The 23,026-nt window shown below is 34.9% G+C and overlaps 3 protein-coding genes across 3 annotated transcripts in view; all 3 read left to right on the top strand.

Annotated features, from left to right (window-relative positions):
- Window positions 1-2,876: 2,876 nt before the first annotated feature.
- Window positions 2,877-7,731, top strand: LOC130798603 (uncharacterized). Its single transcript, XM_057661660.1, has 7 exons — window positions 2,877-3,067; window positions 3,162-3,256; window positions 4,717-4,817; window positions 5,750-5,819; window positions 6,609-6,636; window positions 6,724-6,784; window positions 6,889-7,731. The coding sequence occupies exons 1-7, from the start codon at window positions 3,055-3,057 to the stop codon at window positions 6,980-6,982; spliced, it is 462 nt and encodes a 153-aa protein (XP_057517643.1). The 5' UTR covers window positions 2,877-3,054; the 3' UTR covers window positions 6,983-7,731.
- A 501-nt stretch (window positions 7,732-8,232) lies between these two features.
- On the top strand, window positions 8,233-15,282 carry LOC130798602 (protein root UVB sensitive 2, chloroplastic). Its single transcript, XM_057661659.1, has 10 exons — window positions 8,233-8,415; window positions 8,508-8,642; window positions 10,061-10,149; window positions 10,244-10,328; window positions 11,896-11,955; window positions 12,034-12,127; window positions 12,266-12,363; window positions 12,625-12,804; window positions 14,341-14,463; window positions 14,548-15,282. Exons 1-10 carry the CDS (start codon window positions 8,404-8,406, stop codon window positions 14,971-14,973), a joined length of 1,302 nt encoding a protein of 433 aa, XP_057517642.1. The 5' UTR covers window positions 8,233-8,403; the 3' UTR covers window positions 14,974-15,282.
- A 1,105-nt stretch (window positions 15,283-16,387) lies between these two features.
- LOC130798601 (pre-mRNA-splicing factor SLU7-like) overlaps window positions 16,388-23,026 on the top strand; it is a 7,007-nt gene continuing 368 nt past the window's right edge. The window contains exons 1-8 of the mRNA XM_057661658.1: window positions 16,388-16,653; window positions 17,088-17,251; window positions 17,364-17,476; window positions 18,399-18,815; window positions 19,158-19,593; window positions 19,696-19,912; window positions 20,513-20,616; window positions 22,854-23,026. The exon at window positions 22,854-23,026 is cut by the window's right edge and continues 368 nt beyond it. Of these exons, the coding sequence (XP_057517641.1) occupies window positions 16,638-16,653; window positions 17,088-17,251; window positions 17,364-17,476; window positions 18,399-18,815; window positions 19,158-19,593; window positions 19,696-19,912; window positions 20,513-20,616; window positions 22,854-22,997 (1,611 nt within the window). The 5' untranslated portion in view covers window positions 16,388-16,637 and the 3' untranslated portion in view covers window positions 22,998-23,026. The remainder of the gene's footprint in view (window positions 16,654-17,087; window positions 17,252-17,363; window positions 17,477-18,398; window positions 18,816-19,157; window positions 19,594-19,695; window positions 19,913-20,512; window positions 20,617-22,853) is intronic.

The raw sequence follows: 23,026 nt of genomic DNA, 5'->3' as shown, positions 1-23,026 counted from the left end.
TTTTATTTCACTTCTTGAAATAAATTACTTTAATTAGTTTTTATAAAAATATAAGAATATAAAAAATTGATTAGATTATGAATTTCATTTCCTTATTTTCTATTATTAAATTTTTTGGATAAAAAAATATTTTCTCATGAAAGTTAGCTTGCTAAAAAAATATAATGCAAAGTTAATTCACATTATTACTTCCCATAATTCATCAAAGGCCATGGCAGATAGTTTAGTCAACTATACTATTTTAAAAGCCAATAATAACTTTTAAATAATCCCATTAACTAATTTTATATATACATTTTTAATGATAGATTCTTAGAATGTGGTCCTCCATTTTTATGATTAATAATCTCAAAAATCGCACCTCTTGAAAAGATTACACTACAATATGATCAAATTGCTAATATTGTGTGAAGCTTCTATAAATGGATGTAACTTCAATATAAGTCTTTGATATTTGTTAAACCGCGAAAAAAAGTTTTTATAAATTCTCAAATGAGACGATTTCACTATTTTTATTTGATTGACGTAATATATACCTATTGTCTTAAAAATAATCAATTATATCTTTAAAATGATCATCAATAATTTTAAAGTGATTACATATATCCTTAAAGTAATCAATTAGATGAATGCACTAATTATATAAGCTCGTCTAATAGTGAAACAATTTTATACAAGTCTCAAACAAAACTTACTAAAATAATTAATGAACAACCAACAATCAACAACCAACAAATAATGTTAATACTAAGGTAAAATATTGTTTTAACTAAATAAATAATTATAGGTTTAAACCAAAAAAACTGTCACATTTTCAACTAAAATAAGTCAACTAAAATGAGAATAGCCTAATGACGTAATGTGTATATGTAAGTTGGTAATAGGTGATGCAATTATGTTATATGATGCCAAAGTAAAGTTTGACCTTTGGGAATCTTATTATGAATTGATTACGAGGAAAAAAGGGAGGCCGGTGCGTAGGAATAACGCTTCTATGTGCAATTGCTATTTTGTAACATGGCCACACCCACATTTGAAACTGATTGTGTTGTCACTTTGCGTTGAATTGATATCATGCACTCAATTTAAAAATGACTACATATTGAAATTTACTAGAAAAAGTAGACAAATAAATCCGATCTAAACAAAGAAAAACATAATTATCATAAACTTTGTTTTAACTTTATAAATTTTTAATAAAATTTGATTTAAAGTGGTCCAAAGTAGGTGACTTATAACTAATCTGACTCACTAGTTCTTCGTGTAACAACCTTCGACTCAAGTCGTTTATTAATCTTACTTGAATTTGATTTGCTTGGACCCGACCCTTAGGTTGACTAGATCTAGAGATGGCAGTTGGGAACAATTATATTTTTTCTCACCGTATTCGCTTCAGTTAGGGTGTGTATAGGTATCATTTGGTGGTAGTGGGTGCATATGAGTATGAACAAGTCATATCCGTCCCATATCTACCTGCCCCACCTCATATCCATTTGACCCACCTCATACTCACCCGTGAAAAATCTACAATATACTACTTTATGTCAATTTTGTATATTAATATGAAAAATTTGACAAAAAAATTCAAAGATATTAATTTTATCTTATTACATTATAACGACATATACAATTAAATTTAAAAGAAATTACGATTATATATTGTTCATAATGCGGACATAAAGTGAATGTAAGGTGAGTTTAAGGTGGCTAGGTGGATATACTCTGTTGGTCATATTGTGTGGGAGATGAGTTTGAATGTATATCCAGATGACAGATATAAGTATGAAAATTTTATAAACTATGCATGGTGTATAGGTGGTGAATATAAAAATTTTTAGCTCGTCTTGTATGTGATTATCACCATGAGACACACCCATATTTTAAGGAATCACTTTAAGGTTGTAAATGATTACTTTGAAGTTATAAATGATCATCTAAAGACTATAAAAATGATTACTCTAAAATTATAATTAAGTGATCACTTAAAGGTTATAAGTGATCAATAAATATACATTTGATTAGAGATTATCTCACTATAAACCATCTCATTTGAGAATTTGTGTTTAATGGATATAGGTATGAGAAATGATCTATAATTTTTCTACAAATGGGATACATTGAGTAGGATAATGATGATGAGGCATGAGAAATGACATACATACATATCCGCGCATTTACCATCCCTACTAGACCATAATTGAAAATGTAGAAATCCGAAACAAATTGCACCTACGTTATTAATGACTAAAACTTGACTTAAAGAAACCCGAAGTCCAGTTTGGTTAGCATGTAAGCAACCCAACCTACAAATTCAGAGTGTAATTTAAAAAGAATATATTGTATTAAATTGATCTAACATTGAAGGGATTTGAATTGACTTTATTTAATCTCTTATTTCACCTGGGTTTGATATTTTTTCTATCCAAACATAGATGACTTAGACTTAACTCGTTCTATGTCAAGCCTTATAGTTATTTTGATATGACATGGTCCAAGCTTAAAGATGCATGTACGATATTCCAAAAGAAAATCAATCAATTTTTTTTAAATAGAGCTGTAGAAAGTTGACATATAGTGACATATAATTTTAAACTTATATTAATCTAAACTTGAATCTAACTTAAAATTGACTAAATTATGAAACAAGCAAATTAACTCAAGCTATTTGTCATACTTCACCTTTCTTTGTACTATGTGGTATACTTGCCATAATTTGGATACATTTTAATGTAACCTAAAACCAAGTTGAAACCAAATTGAAAATTTCTACCCAAACCCTCTTAAATTGGACTGGGCCATGAATAATTGTTCAATTTTTTTAATACTATTATGATTCAGCTTTTATTATTTATTATTTATTATTTATTATTTTTTTATTATTTATTTTTTATTTTGTAGAAAGACGTTTCGAAACAGGAAGGGTAAAGCCCTAGCAAGTTGATACCGAATTACCGATCATAAATTTAGACGCTTCTACAACTAAGAAACAAAACACCCTTTGACACTGCTCTGATCATCTACGCGTATTTCAAATTTTGCCCGCTAAAAAAATCCATGGAGTCTGAAGGTAAAATGATCATACTCAAAATCAATCAATTCTATTTGTATATCCTTATTCAATAAGTATTTTTATATTAAAATGCTTGTTCTTTGTGTTTTAGGGCACAGAAATTCCAATAACCCATCTGTAGTTTTGGCTTCTCTTTTGAGTAAAAGGGCTAAACTCCATGAAGAACTCAGGGGCATTGAGAAACAGGTGGTATTCCAATTCTCCACATTTTATTGTCTTGGTATGATGCATGGGTTTTGCTCAACTTGCTTGAATTAGTGATATATCATGTTTTCATTTTGTGGGGAAATATTTAGTTTGATATATGGCATTAATCATAAGTTGTTTGATATATGGCATTCATCATAAGATGAGGATCAATGATCTATGACATGAATCAAGGAAATAAGTTTTTGAATTCCCACATTTTATTTTCTTGGTCTGATTTATGGGCTTTTCTTAATTTGATTAAGTAGTGACTTATTATCTTTTTTCTATTTGTGGGAATATTTAGTTTGATATATGGTATTAATCAAGTTGAGGTTCAACAATTTATAAAGGACACTCCCAATATCTCGCACAAGGAAGGGTCCAGGTGGGGGTTCAACGATTTATGCTATGAATTAAAGAAATAAGTTTTTCAATTTCATGTTTTGCTGGTTAGCAACTTGTGGTCTTCTGAATTGGGGTTTTTTGATGATGAAGATGGAAATTTCAAGGATTTTGGTTCTTGTAATGGTTTGTGACTTTATATTCTTTACTGTTTGATAATTTTATATTGCTAAGTACTTGATTATGGTGTAGTAACTTCTTTTGTGACTGTTTATGGTTTTGTTGTTTGAAGAAGTTGCACATTGCTATTTAAGGTGTTTTTGTGCCTAGGAGAGCTTCTTATATGAGGGATTTTTGAGGTGTTTGAACTTTGGAGTGCACATTGGTTTGTGCATTTTCTTTCATTCAATTTTGATGTAGTTAATTCATTGAATAAAAGCATTCAAGTTTTTAGAGCTTGTCAGTTCACAAATCAATGTAGATGTCAAAAATTATAAGCCAAGCTCCATTGATGGGAATGCAAAATGTGATATGAAAACAGTAATGCGGAACTCTACATATACGGAATCTTGAACTGTTAGACTAAAAATATTACAAATCACTTGAAATCTCCAAAAATTTTATGTTACTCAGATTCTTCATTTTATCTCACCCACTGTCCAACATTTGAAATGACTCTTCAACTCTACATTTTGAACCAGAATAGTGAATTTTTCGCACAAAATAGCCGAGTCAAACTCTTTGCAGTGTATCCGGGTGCAACACCAGTAGTCGAGTCTGTGTAACATAGGTTGGCTTAGCTTCAAACTTGGGATGACCAATGAAGTTGTGGAAATTAGCTTCAAACTTGGGATGACCAATGAAGTTGTGGAAATCAAACTGTTTCTTAATTTGGGACGAAATTCCGGCAATGCGGTACGAGGGATGGTTCCATGGTCCCTGATAACATTAGGAAAACTTAATGGAGCGGAGGAGTATATGATTATTTCTTATATCTCATTATTTTTTTTCAAGGAAATACAAGAAAGATGTTGTAGCATTTAAAGCAATCTGAGATGTTCAATAAATTAGTATGCTTTAGTTATTAATATGAGGAGGCATTTTTGCATCTGCAGGTTTTCGACATGGAAACAACTTATTTACAGGACCCTAGTCAATGTGGAAATGTGTTAAAAGGTTATGAGGGCTTCTTATCTACTTCAAAGAGCACTACCATGTAAACTCACAACTCTGTCTCGTTTATTCTTCCGCTTATCTTTTAGTACCATATAGTCATAAAGTCACTATGCAATTTGTTTTTGTAAATAAAGTTTTTGCTTAGGTAGCATCTCACAGAAAGAGAAACTTTTACTTGAAGCCTGAAATTTTGAAATTCTTGACTACTAATCCAAGAAATTTTTCTAGTGTATCTGATGTTTCAGCATAAGTTAGATTCGGGGTTTCATATTGCAGTCTGTGGGCTAGGCTCAGGCGCTTATAGATGTGTATTTCTCAGTGCTACCTTATTCTGTGATCCCCTTGCATATTGTGGATTGAAACAAGTGAATTTTAGGTGTTAACTAGTCCGCAAATCCCCTTGCAAATTGAAACAATCAAATTTGAGGTCATCATGGGCTAATGTTTTGCCATTTTGTCAAATTGCGAATTAAGGCCTTGTTTGGATGGAGGGAAAAGAAAGGAAAGAATTTGGAGGGGTGGAGATTTCCTTGTTTGGATAGAAAAAAGGGAGGGAGAGGATTTGGAGGGATCAGATTTGGAGGGATCTGAGGGATTAAGTCCTTATTTTGTTAACATCCAAATCTCTCCATAAGAGGAAAGATTTGGAACGAAAATGAAATTCCTTCTTTTCCCCTCCCTTTCCTTCCTATACAACAATGGAATATTTTCCCTTTGTTCCTCTCCCCTTCCTATCCCTTCCTTTCCTTCCCCTTCCCTTCCTTTCTTTTCTCTCCTAATTTGCTATCCAAACATAGTGTAAGGTAGCATAAAAAGTAGCACTAGGTATCTTATCGTTTCTTTTGCCTTTTGTTTCTTTGTATCAGAGTTGAGGCATCTTGGATATTGTATTGTTTTCTCCTTCGTGAAATCTTTCAACTAAAAATGGACATGTGTATGTATATACATATATTTTGTGATTTTTATGTTTAGGTTGAAGCGGTCGCGGAAGTTTCAGCCTGAAGACAGGCTGTTCTCCTTATCTTCAATCACCTCACCTGCGGTATGCATATTTAATCTTATCAGTAGCAGCATACTTTTTTGTTTATTCTGGCTGGTGTCTTGTTGAAGAAGTGCCGAAGATTATTACTATCGGTAAAAGTGAGCATAGTAAAATTAGTTGCTTCTCATACATCAGTATTTTTTTGCATGTGAAACTACATTTGGAGTTTTATTGTGAAATACATGTGACATTTTAAATTTACTAGATCAATCACTACCAATATGTGATAAACTTTATGCTCGTTTGTGACTCTGTCGTAAGACGGGTGATCTCTTCTGTCTTTAAATCTAGACTTCAGATTATGATGGAGTATTCTCTTGTGAGTACCTTGTAGTCCATCATCGTTGGGGGATTCTTTGAATGTGCATGTGAGTTTTCGTGGTTTCTGGCCTTGGTGCTAAGATGGTGCTTAGTTTGGTGACATCTTTTCCCTCTTTGTATCAGTCCTTACTCCTTAGTCCATACGTTTTGAGCTTGAATACATTTGAGAGAAAGACGGATGAAATTATAACAGCTTAAATGTGTGATGAAGAACAGAAAGACAGATGAAAAGAGAACGTCTTTTATAATAGCTATGTGCTCTGAAGAATAGACAACATTGTTAGACCTTTTAGTCATGCAGAACAAACATATATGATATAACCAGAGATTTTGTTTGTTTCATGGAGTTGTTAATTATTGTTATGTCGGATGGAGTAAAACTTTCTCCAATATGCAGATTTCTCGGAAAAAATTTTGTCATTCCCCTGGCTTGAAAATTTACATGTGTGTTTGTTGGTACCAATGCAGGCGGAAGATCAGGCCCTTGGAAGAGAAGGTGTGCTTTTCATTTGTCACTCAGCAACTTTTTCCCTCCCGGATTTCTTAAACCATACTGATGCATGCTTCCTTTATATATTGGTAGATGGAAGATTGGATTCTGGTCCAGGTCGATACAGGGGCGTAGGTGTTCTTGGACATGGGCAGTAAGTATTAGTGCATTACTCAATTACGAGAGTTATAAGATGTTATTACGGGATTCTTTTATATTTACCATTCTGCTCACCACAGTTCATCTATTATTCAACAGGGGAAAACCGAAGAAGGGAAGAGGCGCTAGAGAAGGGAAGCGAATCAAACATAATGATCAGGATTTTGATTATGACGATGACAATGAAATGTAGTGTTTTACGACTAAGCAGAGTATCCTACTTGCTGATGTCCCAAGGCTCTGCACAAGAACTAGCGCGTTTTTTACCAAAGTTCTATGTTCAAAAGATGGGTGTACTGCATTAAACAACGATCTCAATTTACTGATTCCATCAGAATACAAACAGCCAAAATATACAGCAGTTTTCATTTTCATTTGTTTTTGCCCTTCATTAGTTGTGATACAGTCTCCGATGTACTCCGCTGTCCCCCTTTGAGTTTGCTACTGAAAGTAACATATTGTGAAGAGAATTGTTTTCTGGTATAGAAAGCTTGAGATTTTAGTTTCTAGGCTTAAATTCTCCCTTGTTCTGGCCAATGATGTAGACATCAAGTTTTGTTCCTTGTTTTCAAATAGAAGACACAATTTTCTTACATAGGGTGAAACTTAAGCCCATACAGATAGCCTTCACTAGAAGTCTAATAGTGACATATTCTAAGAAGTTCTCAAGATCTACACGAGCAAAAACAAATTGCATCGGAAAAAACATGTGTTGAATTGAGGTCAATCTACGACCCCCACGAATATTCACCACATGCGTGATTTCGGGGTGCTATAATAGTTACTATAATTAAATTGATTTTGTCTAAATTCTTTAATTCACGTAATTCTTTCATTCTATTGATTTTGTCTAAATTCTTCCACCACAACTAACAAAATAGAGGATTATATTATCTATAGTTGGGATATTAATAATGTAAGCACCACATTTAGTCTCAATTGGTACAATTAAGTTGCAACAACTAAAAAACAATTTTATACTCTTTAGTTGCTTTGATTTTGCTATACAATATAAAATAAATTCTTATTTGCAATGTTTAAGAACGATGATTTCATTTGAAAATTTGAAATTGGCTCAATTTTATTGTTTGGTAAATCAAAAAAATTTTCAAATTTGGATTTAGATCAAATTTTACCATTGTTTTTAAAGTAGTTAAGTTGAAAATTTGAGAATGACTACCCAAATCTTGTCATTCTCAAATTATTCATTTATGATTTCATTATTAAAATTTATAATTTAAAATGAAATACTTATTTTCAAAAACTACAATTATGATTTTCAAAATGTAGCAAATTAAAGGGCAGAGGAGTAATTAAAAAAATTCATTGAATTAAATACTAAAATAGTGCCTAAAACACAAAAAATTTACAGCAAAATCAATAAAAATAAAATTGGGTGATTAATTCATTTGATCATCTATAATCTCTTTAGTTCACCCAGTCGTAGATTCGCAATCGCAACTCACCAACCCCACTCCAAAAAGGATGACCCAGGGCCAGTGACCCTATAATTCAAAGATATGTACTTATCCTCCCTGCCCATTTGACTCCAACTTTCAATGCTTCCTTCTTCTCCCAAGTTCAATCTCTTTCGTTTTGTATTGACTGTTCAATATGAATTTGTTGGTATGACTATCTACTCGTCCATTCTTGTTCTGAAACTTGCTATTTGCCATTTTTATAGATATAAAATTCAATTTTGTTTTTAATGGTTGCAGGAAAAAATGCCCATAATGCAGAAGAAGGAATCACAAGAGGTGAAAAATGTAGAAAAAGTGAACCCAATTTGGTGGGTTGAAACCTCTGAATCCATCTCTCGCCATTTTCAGTTTGACCCAGATGGTCATCTTTCTGTTAGTCTCTTTCCCTTTCTGGGTCTTTTTTACTTGTGTAACTCCATTTTGCATACTTTCAGAAAACGGGGTCTTTTGGATTAAAACTATTTGCAAATTGTGCTTCTTTTAAATATAATTTGATATATAATTGCCTGATGAATGGTTGGGGAATGCTGGAAATTTGATGAATTTAGGTTTTGTTGTTCATTTAATTTGTAATTTTATTGGAGATAGTTTGAATGTACATATATTTGGGACTTTGGGTTTTGTAATTGAAATAACAAGCACTCTAGGGTATAAAGATTCAAACTTTATCCTTACAACATCCAAGAACAATGGTTGGTAGGGGTGTTCTAGATGATGAAATAAGTTGCAAAAATGAATTAGAATGAAAAACCATAAGATATAAAGCAAGAAACAAAGACACGAGAGATTTATGAGATTTATGAGGTTCACCCAATGTGGGGTATGTCCTTGGTGGTGGTTAGCTTGATTGTATTATAGAGAATAGCAATGGAGTTCTTCAAGAACTCTTACAATTGAGAGATTACACTAGAGAAGAGGAGAATAGAAAGGAGAGGCAATGTGTTTGGTCTAGGGTTATAGGAGTGAGTGTAGAGACATTCTATTTATACTAGGAATGTTATGCTAATGATTAGAATGAAGGGCCCAAGCCAAATAAGGATCAGAAAACAGCCGCACACAATACCGCAACAAAACAGGGGCTGGGCTGCTGAAGCTGCTCGTCCGAGCGCTTCAGGCAGAATGCTACAGACTGCTTCTGTAGTGCTGCCTTGTCCGAGCACCTAGAGCCATCCTTATTGCCTTGTTCGAGCATATCATGGCAACATGATATGATTACATACTAACCGCACTATACACACACATGTACCCATACACTAACCATGCATCGACTATCGACCCGATCACTCTTTTCACACGCCATGGTGTACTCAAGTCACACCAACTCCAACAGTAATTTTGTGTTAAAATAAAGGACTACAACTTATTGGCTGAGTTAGAATATATATTATTGTTTGACTTGCATTTTCCCCAAGAAGTGATCTTTGGGATTCAAAATCCTGCAAACTGTGTTTCTGTTTCGTGATATATGCATGGTTAATGCTCAGTTTACTGGAAATTTGAAGATTTTTGGGTTAGTGATTCATTTAATTGTACTTCTAGACTCCTGCAATCTTGTTGAGAACTTGGGTGTGTAAATTTGAGCACTAGACTTAATTGGCTGAATGAGAAGGTAGCAGTTTAGAATTTTTAACAAGAAGTGATTTTTGGATTTTAAATTCCTGCAAAAATGTTTGTTTGGGGGTATATGCATGAATAATGGTTGGATTATTTGACGACCTCCCATACATGTGGATTTGTTCGAATGATTTCACTGTAAGCTATGTTAAGTTGCATTCATGTGGATTTGTCAGGTAAAAGTGCTCGAGGATTCTAGACCTGTATTAAAACGATTCACTGATTCCTTCCTCAATACATTCTTTCCCACGGGCTATCCATATAGGTAGGATATAATAGGCTGGATTTTTATTATTGTTACTAGCAAAAAAGATGCATTAGCCTACTTGCTAATTTATTTTATTTTTTTTATTTTGCAGTGTGAATGAGGGTTATCTTAAGTATACACAATTCCGAGCTCTACAACATTTTACCAGTGCTACATTATCTGTTCTCTCAACTCAGGTCATCTCCTTTTTGTCCTCAACAAACTACTAATTGTTTCAGACCTCTATATATGTGAAAACATGGGTTTGTTTTCTGTTGGATGTGTAGGATCATGTCCTATTTAGCTAGTTATCGTATTTCTTTCTTATACAATGCATAGTGCAAAAATGCGGTTTTAGTTGAGATTACGGTAATGATCACAATGTTGTAGAGGTGATACGATTCTCTTACCAATAATGCAAAAATATTGGCCGTAATGCCATAGTGCGACTGTCATGCAAACTATCGGATATGGTCGTGATAACTATTACAAAATGACTTTTGCGGATATTGTGGATGGTTTTACGATGTTCTCGGCCTAATTTTCGGCTGGGCCAAATCAAAAAAATTTACAATATGATCACAATTTGATGATATGAGTAATATTTTGCACTATGAATGCTACCGCATAATAAAGGTTTTGAGGTTACCGCGACCGCAACATGGATCCTGACAGTCATGAAATATTTGCATTGATTGCGAAAGTGATTTCACTATGATTACCGCGATCGTATTTGTGATTTGGCTCTATAGCCTGACTACCATATATCACCAAGACCATGAGATATCCCTTGAACCAACCGTTGAAACCATAGTTTTACTTTTATATTGTGGGTAGCATCACTTCAGTATATATTGAAACTTTTACAACCTGGTCGATACAACAACCTTGTTTTTGCTCTATGATCCCATGTTATGTGAATTGATCTGTGATTATGAACTATGACCCGTATAGGACTATGATCCCATGTTAACTTGATTTCTGGTTCCATGAATCAGCATAAACCCCACATTTCCTGTCTTGATGTTTGATTCAAAGATTAATAAGTCTAGCATCAATACCCTATGCACCCCTTTGGTTTCAGATCCCCCTACTAAGTGGTAGTGGAAACAAGTAAAGGTTGAAGCAATTGCTAAACCTAAGATGCAATGGAGGAAGAGGATATGTCTGCACTTGGACAAATATGATATTTGTAATGAATTTAAAGGAGGTAGAGCGAAACAATGCCAAAAGAACTATGTATGGGGGGAGAGATCGAGAGAGAGAATGAAGAGCTGGTGAGGTGGGAGGGCGAGGAGTAAGGATATTTTTGGGGATGAAGACATTTACGAAACAAAGATAAGAGAGGAGGGCTGGAATGGATGGAAAGCATATATGGAGTGAAATAAAGGTGAATAAATATACTGCTAGTCATTCTCTAGTTTTGAACCAATCCCATGCATGTGTTTGCTGAAATAGCAGTTTTTTCACTTTCATTCCATAACCCGGTTTTAACTTTTTAGTAACTGAGGTTCGTAGTTCAAGCGGAAACGAAGAATCCACACAACATACTAACAGCTTCCTAGCAAAAGAATATTTATTCTCTTCCTAGCTATTCCAAGCTATTTATTCTTTTGTGAAAGGGGTATTGACTACTGTCACTTGCTCACTTATGTCTTCACTTTTCTGGCCTTTTTTAAGTTTCAGGAGTAATATTGTACTATCTAATGCTAGATGTGCACCCTGATGCATGTTTTCTATCATCATAACCTTAATCTTCTGCAGTCACTGCTATTTGCTGCAGGGTTACGACCGACACCTGCACAAGCAACTGTAGTTAGCTGGGTAAGTTACTATCTCTTAAAATAACTTATCTTGTGAAGCAATTCAGATTCTGATGTTTGGATATGCGTATTTTTGTAGATTTTGAAAGATGGTATGGAGCATGTCGGAAAACTGATTTGCAGCAACCTCGGTGCCAGGATGGATTCAGAACCAAAACGCTGGAGGATTTTTGGTTAGCAGAGATCTTTATTAAATGAATAAATAGATTATGTTTGATGCTTTTATACTAAATATATACTTTGGACTATGATTTGATGCCTGTTTTACGTTTCTGATATATCTGATGTGTGTCTGCTTCCATATTTTTCAGCTGATGTTCTATATGACTTGGGCACTGGATTGGAAGTTATGTCTCCATTATGCCCACATCTGTTTCTACAAATGGCTGGCCTGGGTAATTTCGCAAAGGTATTTTCTTCTTTATGTTTGCCTGATAGTCTGATTTCTGAAAGCTATATTCACCGAGGTTTGTCTCAATTTGATAGTTTAATTATGCTTATATTTGTTATATAAAGCATTTAATGCAGTTAACGTTGCTTTTCTCTTTCCTGTTTGTTGATTGCTTGGAATAAGAATTAATGCTGTGTCAGATAGCCGGTTTTTGCTACTTAAATGTTGTTCTCTGAAATTGGTCATACAATTCAATAATTAGCTCGTTTTTGAATACAGGGAATGGCAGTTGTTGCTGCTAGAGCCACGCGATTGCCATTATATTCTTCATTTGCTAAAGAAGGAAACCTCAGTGATTTGTTTGCTAAAGGGGAGGCCATATCCACACTGTTCAATGTTATTGGTATTGGGGCAGGGATCTCGCTGGCTTCAACCGTGTGTTCATCTATGCAAGGAAAGGTGAAATTCACCTTACTTTATTCATGTCGAACTCTGTAATTTGATCTTCAAAATTATGAATCTTTTATTGCTAATGGTTTACGTTCAAAGTTCATCTCTAGTCTACTGCTGGTTTGTTTTCTTAGGCCAGATCATTCCAGGGAATAATAATGTGGGAGCGAAATACCTTCCGCTCCCGTATTCATCCCATTAGCCCTTCCCTCTATTGTACCACACAGGCAAGCATGTTTTCTGCAAAAACTATTGCCCCTTTTTTCAATTGTATCGTATAATTCATCCCTTTATACCTTATGGATCCGAGGTAGGGATGGCAATGGGTCGGACTCGGCTCAGATTATACATACTCCGGCTTTGCTCCGGATAATAGTCGGACTTTTTTTTCGGTCCACCTCCCCTCGGAGTCGGATTATGCATAATCCAAGTTTGCTCCGACTCGGACTCTCAGACCTTTAACGGAGTAGGTTGCGGCGTCGGATTATTATCAAACTTTATCGTTATGATATTGTACTAATGATTTTAAAGCATACAAAATTAACAATATATTTTTCAAACACAATTTAACAAAAAAAATATGTACTTTGAATTCACGTTTAACAAGAGAAATAGTCCTACCACAATTTAACAAAATTTTCTCGCATTTTGATTTGGCATATTTTATTTCTCTTGATTTGATTTGTCGTATTTTGATTGATTAATCTAAATAAAAATACCAAGTAGTTTTTCAAAATCGAAAATTACAATTACTACGAGAGTGAGCTTGAATTAGTCACGTCTAGAGTTAAAGGAAACAAAATATTAGGGCAAAAGTCAAATTTAAAGTCCGATTTCCTTCAGGGTCGGAGTGTCAGATTTTTAATAAGGTTCAACTCCGGTCCGTCTCTAACTCAGACTCAGATCATAAAGTCGGAGTCGGATAACTTTTTCCTCGGACTCGAATCGTATTATTTTCCTCGGATCGAGTCGGACTAGGGTCGGATTCGGACTAAATTGCCATCCCTAATCCGGGGTGATCAACTTCATAAAACTTTACACGTGTTTCTAATAGTGTAAATGAGAAATGCTTGATCATTTGTCAACGTGAAGGGTTAAGAATTGGATTTCTGTATTATTTGTGTAGATGATGAGAATTCAATTGGTTTGTGTTGATTTGCGTTTTAATGTGTATTTTGTCGAGTTGTTTCAGACGGTGTGATACATTGATAACCTACTTATTTTGCTGTATTTTGCTGCCTACTCTCACCTTGCATCATGCCCTTTATTCTCTAAGCATTCTTCGGCTCCAAATGCAATAAAACCGTGCATCTGAAACTTAGAATGATAACGATCATCCACAGCATGCATTTTACACGTTTCATTTCGTGCAGAATGCAGACGTTGTAGAGGTATACTTGAAATTTTAGGGTCTTAAATGCGATGTTTTCACCCAAACTGTGAAAAGTGACTGAAATAGTGTGCAACGCGACAGTTTATTTCCTTGCACTATTATGTGATGTTTTCTGTGGCTATAAACTCTGATCCTAAAAGTTTGTCGTGCAGATTATTGTTGCTCCAATCCTTTCGGTCTTGCATGTATGTAGTGTTGTAGAAGAAATGAAAGCCGTTCCTGTCAACACATTGAATTCACAAAGAACGGCTATGCTAGTGGCCGATTTTGTAAAGGTTGGTATTACTCGCACACTTCCGTAGGTCACTCCTAGACGTCAAAGTTCATTTCTTCTTGACTTCGTTCCATTCTACTTTTAGATGGGTAAGATATCGACCCCAGCTGACCTTAGATACAAAGAAGACCTTTTGTTTCCGGGGCGTCTCATAGAAGATGCTGGAAATGTTAAAGTCGGAAGACCTTTACATAAGGTTTCTAAACCCTCAAAATTCCGAAAATGGAAAGAAATGTTTCCCGAAGAAAAGTTTGTTTTGAGCAGAGGCAACAAATGGACCGACATGGTGTTGGACCAAGATGCCACCGGTGAAGATGCTTTAAGAGGATGGTTAATTGCTGCGTATGCTTCAAACATCGAACAATCTTCTGATGACCTCAACCCGAGCTGCTTGATTGAGGCCTTTGAGAAAATGGAGAATGTGTTCCCTGAGTTTTTGTCTGAACTTCAGAGCAAGGGATGGCATACGGATCGCTTTCTCGATGGAACAGGAAGCCGTTTTACGTCTTAGTAATATCTTCATTTTTTTCACTACATCTCTTTAATTATCTCTTTTATTGACGGGCTAGGCATTGTCGTTCTCCCTGGATGATAGTCGAGTGATCTTTACAGTTATCAATGAGCAGATTAGCAACCCTAATTACTTATTTATGGGTTGCAAATGTAGCTTAAGTATAACTTTCCTTGAGATCTTATACATAATATTAGTCACTACAACTTACGGCTTACCATAATACCCTATTTTCTCTGCCCCTTTAAAATAGCCTTCAATTTTCATTTAAGGCTATTCTTTTTATTTTTCATATTTTTCTTTTATCAATAATGCTCATATAATTCTCTCTTTTAATATCATTGACAAATTCATTTTCTCTTTTTATTTCATCTATTTATTTTTTTTCCTATATAGTAGAATGAAAAAACAGACAAATAAGTGAATAACATTGACAATGATGTAAAAACTGGAATTTTAAATAATCTAAAATAATATTAATATTACAAAAGCAATTAATTTAATTGTTTAAAAGTCCATGAAATGGAGCTTTAACAATATAAAAAACATAGCACTTAGGCATTGTTTTTCACCATGAGTTCAAAATTTATTGACTCAAATCATAGTTAACAATTTAGTATTCCGCACAAATTAGGGTCTAGGAGGAAAAGAATAGTGGGTAAATTATACCTGTGCTCCTTCAAGAAATGGGCAAGGAGAAATGCGTGTATTTTAATTATCCTTCTAAAGATAGATTCCTACAAAGAGAGGGTGAGTGACACACAATGCGCATAAAAAACACCTTTGCTAGACTATATTAAATAATTTATCATATAAGTCTAAAATTTCATAATTCACATTAAAAAATAACAATTCGAGTAAAAGGATAGGATGCTCCTGGTATTCCGCACAAGGCAGGATCCGAATGGAAAATTTTTCTTTTTCCTGAAAGATGCGGACAAATCATATTCGTTCCCCCAAAATTCCAATGTGTTTGACAATCAAAATTGAAAATTTATCCTTCAAAATTGACAAAATTTAATAATCTAAACTTTATGTCCAAAAAAATTTACGATTTCATACCCTAACTCTTAAATTAGCCATAATAATACCAAAAATAATTAAAATTAAAGTCCCAAACATGTTAAACTTTTTGGTTTATTATGTTATAACCTCTAAATATATGCTAGTTTAACACCAAATGTAATATGTTATAAACCCAAATAAATATTGTTATAATCCCAAATATATTACCAAATATATTATGTGACTTTTCACATTTTACTTGATACGCGCGCTTTATTTTCAGCAGTAGTTTTTTTTTTTCTAAAATTAAAATAAATTAAATATGGACCGAGCTTTTAAGAGCCATCTTTACGAAAGAGAGTTTGACGATCTCTCTAGAGAGCGCCTATTTTTTAATAAGCCCTCTTTGATGTATTTTACTTAGTCGAGAATTCGAACCCTAGATCAAACAATACACAAGATTGCAATTATAGCCGGTTTAGCAGTTTACACGCGGTATAAGAAAGCAGCACCGTGAAATCAAATCGGATAAACCAAACCCCCACCCTAATCTCCGTCACCGCCACAAACTCTGTCTTCTCAATTCATCTCCTTCAAAATCTTCACTTTTCTGCGCATATTTCAAATTTCCATCGCTCTTTTCACAAATTTAATTTACAATGGCGACTGCATCAGGTATGTTTTTACAATTACTAATATTCAATTCGGTAGGTTTTTTTTTTTTTTTTTCCGAATTTAGTTAAATTAGGTTGATTTCGTTCTTCTTTCCGAATTTTATTGTCATTGATTCTTAGTCGTTAATTGTACCATGATTGTTATTTAATTTCTTTGAAATTTCTGATATTTAATTCGTTAGGGTTTTCTTCTGAATCAACTAAATTAGGTTAAACTAATTCTTTGTTTTACAATTCTAAATTCGTCAATTCGTAATCGTTATATTTACTTAGGTTAAAATTTATTTTCTTCGTATTTGATCATGTAAATCGAAAATTTTCATTGTTATCATACATCACCGAAACTAATCGAGTCGAATGAAGTTTTACAATTGTTCTATGGTTTTTTGAATTAATCCTATATATTGGTAAACTTATTATTTTTAAAATTTGCAGTTGCGTTTAAGTCAAGGGAAGATCATAGGAAGCAGCTGGAATTAGAGGAAGCGCGAAAAGCGGGGCTTGCACCAGCGGAAGTTGACGAAGATGGAAACGAAATTAATCCACATATACCACAGTATATGTCTTCTGCTCCTTGGTATCTTAATTCAGATAAACCTGTAAGTTAGATTTGAGTTGTATTGATTTGAGTTATATTTATGTTTCTCTCGGTTGGTGATTTGGTCTTGAAGATTATGTGCTAATAAATTTGTTTTGGGGCTGTGTTTTCAGAGTTTGAAACATCAAAGGAAGTGGAAATCGGATCCTAATTACACCAAGTCGTGGTATAATCGAGGTGAAAAGGGTTTTCAGGCTGATAAGTATCGTAAAGGTTCTTGCGCAAAGTAAGTTTAATCATGAGTTGGATGTATTTTGTTTTGGGTATGAGCTAATTATTACCAATTTTGAGTTGATAAGATGGATGTGTTCTTTTGTGTTATTGTAAGCAATTAGTTAGTGAGGTTTAGTTGTGAAATGTTGGTAGTCAAAGTCTGATACTGTGTGATAAACAATGTTGGCATCATGGGACAAAATTTTATAATCTCAAATAAGGTGGTTGTGTTCCTTTTTATGTGTAATTTTTTCTAGTCTGAAGTTGCAAAGGTTTTGCTAGCTGGTCAATCGGAAAAACCTTTGTGTCTATGACTATCATTTACAAGAGTAAGGTTGCGTATATTTGATCCCTCGACCTTGGCTTAGTGGAACTGGCATTGGGAGTGATGGAATGTTCTTGTTGAGCTAGTTTGTGAAATTCAGAAGTGAATTGTTTATTTTGTGTGTCGCATATTCTTGACTCTTGACATCATGGAAAAAATGTTGTGTTGGTGCCTATCGTACTCGTGATTCTTGAAAATGATATGAGATCAAGTGTTATTCTTGGATCAATTTTTTTTATATTTCTGTTTGTAGATAATCCATTTCTAAGTGGAATCACTCTACATTTCCATTCTGCAGCATGGCTTCTGTTATTATCTGTGTATGCACTATACAAATTTGGGATGGGTTCCTTTCATGCATAGTACCCGTTATTTGTTATAAGTTCCTTTCATGTTGAGTACAAATGAATGTAGTTTTTTTTTTTTTTTTTTTAGTCGAGGTCAAATGATTATCATCTACCTGTTTTTTTACTTCTAAAACCTACGTTTTCCTTTTTCTATCGATGCCTTTTCTTTTGTTTAGGAGAGGATTGATGTACAAAGCTAATTTAAATTTTTGCTAATTTAATTTCTTGTGAGTTGTAAACTGATCTGTCTGCTCTGTGTGCAGTTGTGGAGCCATAACACATGATGCAAAGTCATGCATGGAAAGACCTCGAAAAGTTGGAGCTAAATGGACAGGGAAACACATTGCACCAGATGAAATAATTGAGGAATTTGAGCTAGATTTTGATGGGAAACGTGACAGGTGGAATGGTTTTGATCCTGCAAGTTATGCATATGTTGTTCACAGATATGAGGCAAAAGAGGAAGCACGAAGAAAATATCTGAAGGAACAACAGTTGAAAAAGCTTGAGGAGAAGAATAAAACTGGTGAGGAGGGCGGGGCTAGTGATGAAGAAGAAGATGATGATGAGGATGCTTTAAAAGTTGATGAGGCCAAGGTTGATGAAAGTAAGCAAATGGATTTTGCGAAGGTTGAAAAACGTGTTCGTACAACTGGTGGAGGAAGTACTGGAACTGTAAGGTACTATATGTTGGCTTTCTTTATTAGTAGATCTGGATACTAAGTGTATGCTATTTGATTATGTGCTAGTTATTGAGCATTTGGCTTGTGCTCATTTAACGTTTTCAGGGCCCAATTATACTGTTCAAAAGTAGGTAGTTTCTATGCTGCTATCTGAAAGTCAACTGGTTCTGGAACCTCAATGGTCTCAGACTCTCAGTTTCTTAAGTTATCGAACAGTAAAGAGCTACTGGCGAAGCATTTTTTAGGAAGCCTCATACTTATGGAGTTGTTTATATATTTCAGATGCTTTTTGCAGTCATCTTCTAGAACATGTTGCTTACTCTTTGATTTTCTTTGTAGAAACTTGCGTATACGAGAGGATACAGCCAAGTATCTTTTGAACCTTGATGTTGATTCGGCCTACTATGATCCCAAAACGCGGTCCATGCGTGAAGATCCTCTCCCAGATGCTGATCCAAACGAGAAGTTTTATGCTGGTGATAATCAAAACAGGCTTAGTGGTCAAGCTTTAGAGTTTAAACAGCTGCATTTGCATGCTTGGGAGGCATTTGACAAGGGACAAGATGTGCACATGCAAGCAGCTCCATCCCAAGCTGAGTTGTTATACAAGAACTTTAAGATCAATAAAGAGAAGTTGAAGTCCCACGTGAAGGACACCATCATGGAGAAGTATGGCAATGCTGCATCAGAAGGGGAAATTCCACGTGAACTTCTTCTAGGTCAAACTGAAGGACAAGTTGAATATGACCGTGCTGGTCGAATAATCAAAGGACAGGTAAGATATTCTGCATTCCTGTGGTGCACAAGCTAATTCGAACAACATAATAGTAAACTGTTGGTTAGATTTTCGCTTCGCTGATTTTCACTGTTGTTATAGGAGACTGCACTTCCCAAGAGTAAATACGAAGAAGATTTGTACACCAATAATCACACAAGTGTCTGGGGGTCTTGGTGGAATGATTTCCAATGGGGCTACATTTGCTGCAAGCAGACTATTCGAAACAGCTACTGTACAGGTGCTGCTGGAATTGAGGCTGCAGAAGCATCAGGGGAACTGATGAAAGCGAACATTGCTCGCAAAGAAGCCATGGAAGGTTAGTTCATTTGGGTGTTAGTCTGTCTTACTTAATGTTCACATCATTGAGTTTCTTGGTCCTCCATTGTCGTGTTAGTCTTTTTCTGGCCTTCTTCAACATAATTTTGAGGTTGATTTTTTCACATAGAAGTATAAGATTCTTATTATATGATTAAACCGACTTTGAGTTTCTATTGAAGATGTTGTTCCTTTATGCATAATTATGGTATTTTCCATTCTCAATGGCGCTGATGATCTCTATTTTTTTTGTTTCGGATTATAATGAATAATATTAAAATGATTCATTTAATCGTGTGCACTATTTATTTGTGTGAAGTTGCACATGACGTTTGCTGTCGTAGGTAATCAGAAACAACTTCTTTGTTATTATTAGCAAGGGTAAATTGTGTAATCTAGTCCTCCGACATCCTGTCTAGGCCTCATTAATGGCATTGGTGTAATAGAATGTTGTTGTGCATGCTTAGTTATGGTAATTTCAGATGTTTGATTGTGTGATGTCGTTCAAATGAATGTATGCTTCTGATTTTGTTGAATTTTTTGCATCAGTACATCACCTTTTTATTGTATGCTGACTCAAGTTTTTTGACTGTGAAAATAGAAAAACCAGCTCCTACTGAGGAGAAACGGCTCGCATCTTGGGGTACAGAGGTACCAGAGGACTTGGTGCTGGATGAGAAGAAACTCGCTGAAGCTCTTAAGAAGGTACTTCATACCTCTCCTGCAATGGCTGCTTTGTTATTTTGTTACTTAATAGTATCGTGTATTTTCTTTTTCAACATTTGGTTCATTCTTCTCCAAACCCACTTTCTTTCTCATCTATCCTAGATCGAAACTGTATTTCTTTGTTTGCCCATCTCCACACAACCACTGCATGCTTCGGAGGAAAATTTACCAAAAGTGCAGAGTGCATATATGACTTTGTACATCTAACATCATATACTTGTGCATCTGCAAGTTCTTGCAAGTTTTATTCGCTTATTTGTCGAAATTTAAAATCGATATAGAATATTTCCACTTTCTACCTTATCTTTACTTCAATCACAAAGATTCATCTTTCTTAATTTTCGTGAATATTTCTCGTGGGAATATCAATTAGGAACGGAGAGAGTATGCTTTTAGATTGGCCTAATCACCCCTCCAGCCCACCCTTCCACACACATGCTCTCTCTTTCATCTTTGTCCTTTACTTTAGTCAAGGCTACACTTGACAATTCTCCAACCACCACAGTCGACCACCATGGCCAACAACTTCCTCCGATGCTTTCAAGCTACCTTCTCATCTAGCATTTTAATATAAGACACCCTTACCCTGATTTATCTCGCCGCCCACAACTATGTTTGGTCCTCGTCATCTCTCCAACCAACACTATCATAATCCCTTGCAATGCTTTGTACTTCTTTACCTCCAATATTACCACTAGCAATCACCACCAGCCAATTCCTCATCATTCAAATATAAAATCATGAAAACAAGGAACAAGGAAACTCAAGTTAGTATCAAGCTTTAGGTTGTGGTGTTGTGTTTGGGTTGAGAGTATATGTGTAACACTGTTTTGGATAAAAGGAAATGGGGAGAAAGGGGAGAGATTTAGAGAGATAAAGGATCTCTTGTTTGGATATAAATAAAGGATCTCTTGTTTGGATATAAATAAAAGGGATTTGGAGGGAATAGATAAGTATTATTAAAGGTTACAATCTTTCTAAAGGTGAAAAGATTTAGAGGGAAAACATACATTCCCCTTTCTTTCCCTCTAAACACACAATGAAGGTTATGTTTCATTTCTCTTCCCTTCCTTTCTATTTCCCTCCTTTCTCCTCTTCTCTCCAAATTCATTATCCAAACATAGTGCAAGAGAACCATTAATAAGTGAAGTAGAGGTATTTTAAAGAAAAACAAAGGTGTTGATGTTATTGTGAAGAATAGGGAAGTGGATAAGTGATGGGAGGGAGGTTGGAACTTTAACTCTCATGGGTGGGTGCGAATAAATTACTGTATAGTGATGGGTGTTTTTTTTTTTTTTTTTTTTTTTTTTTTTTTTTTTTGTTGGTTGGGGGGGGGGGGGGGGGTTATTTCGAAGAAGAACAAAGGCATTGATGGTATTGTGAAGAAATCGGGACAAATGATTAGTGATGGGAGAAGGTTGGAACTTTCACTCTCATGGGTGGGTGGGAATACATTGCTGCATGGTAATACCTGATGGGTTTGTCTATTTAACCTCCTAACGAGAGTAATATTCCCCGCCCCTTATTTTTCTTCATGGTATACTTCTATCCTTTCTTGAGCCCCATCTCATCCCCTTACTAATACTCCCCGTCATGCATTATAATTCATGTATGCCTTTATGGCTTAATGATGACATGACCAACCAGCATAAACAATTACCACCTAGAAAACCATGAGCACACTCTGCAAGCGGCACAATAAGAACAGTCTAAATCTGATAAAATCGACATAGTGGGAGAATGGTCCATGATCCATCAAAATGGAGCGTGAAGGAGGGGGAACTTTTGATTTTACTGGTGTGTTGACAGAAAGCCTTAGTGGTGGTCGGTTGTGGAGAAGGTGAGTTTGATGGCTGTTGGGAAAAATGAGATCACGAAGACGGGGTGAGACAGAGTCGTGGTGGTGGATGTAAAATAATTAGTGGAGGTTTGGTAAAGCAGCGGAGCGCACAAGGGATGATGAGGAGAAAGTCTTGGAGCCTCATGGTTGGTTGTTTTATGAGCTTCTATTATTGTTCCTGTTTAAATATACCAAACGCTTCAAAAGGAAATGATATTATTGCCCTTTTATAATCAAAACATAAAGATTGGTTTCCGTTACCCTTTTATGTTTTTCTGATTGCTTCAGATTGAATGACTGTATGGAAAAAGTAAAGACGCCTAATGATATTCTGATGCTTCATGACTTATTATGTGATGTACTTGTGTTTGCGCAGGAGACGGCAAAGAGAAAAGAAGAGAAGGATGAAAGGAAACGAAAATACAATGTAAAGTATGATAACGATGTGACGCAAGAAGAGATGGAAGCATATAGAATGAAAAAAATTCACCATGATGATCCAATGAAGGATTTCTTGTAGGGAGAAGTTACCAATACAAGCATCAGTGC

This window comes from Amaranthus tricolor, chromosome 13 (genome assembly GCF_026212465.1).
Source record: "Amaranthus tricolor cultivar Red isolate AtriRed21 chromosome 13, ASM2621246v1, whole genome shotgun sequence".
NCBI classification, from domain to species: Eukaryota; Viridiplantae; Streptophyta; class Magnoliopsida; order Caryophyllales; family Amaranthaceae; genus Amaranthus; species Amaranthus tricolor.
The sequence above is the reverse complement of the archived record's forward strand: the minus strand, read 5'-3'. Positions and strand labels throughout refer to the sequence as shown.

What these genes read in the sequence shown, in the direction of transcription:
- LOC130798603 (XM_057661660.1), top strand. An exon ending in CTTCAATCACCTCACCTGCG is followed by an intron (nt 5,820 to 6,608) that starts GTATGCATATTT and finishes GTACCAATGCAG; the next exon opens with GCGGAAGATCAGGCCCTTGG. An exon ending in GGTGTTCTTGGACATGGGCA is followed by an intron (nt 6,785 to 6,888) that starts GTAAGTATTAGT and finishes ATTATTCAACAG; the next exon opens with GGGAAAACCGAAGAAGGGAA.
- LOC130798602 (XM_057661659.1), top strand. An exon ending in AAGCAACTGTAGTTAGCTGG is followed by an intron (nt 11,956 to 12,033) that starts GTAAGTTACTAT and finishes GTATTTTTGTAG; the next exon opens with ATTTTGAAAGATGGTATGGA. An exon ending in GCCTGGGTAATTTCGCAAAG is followed by an intron (nt 12,364 to 12,624) that starts GTATTTTCTTCT and finishes TTTTGAATACAG; the next exon opens with GGAATGGCAGTTGTTGCTGC.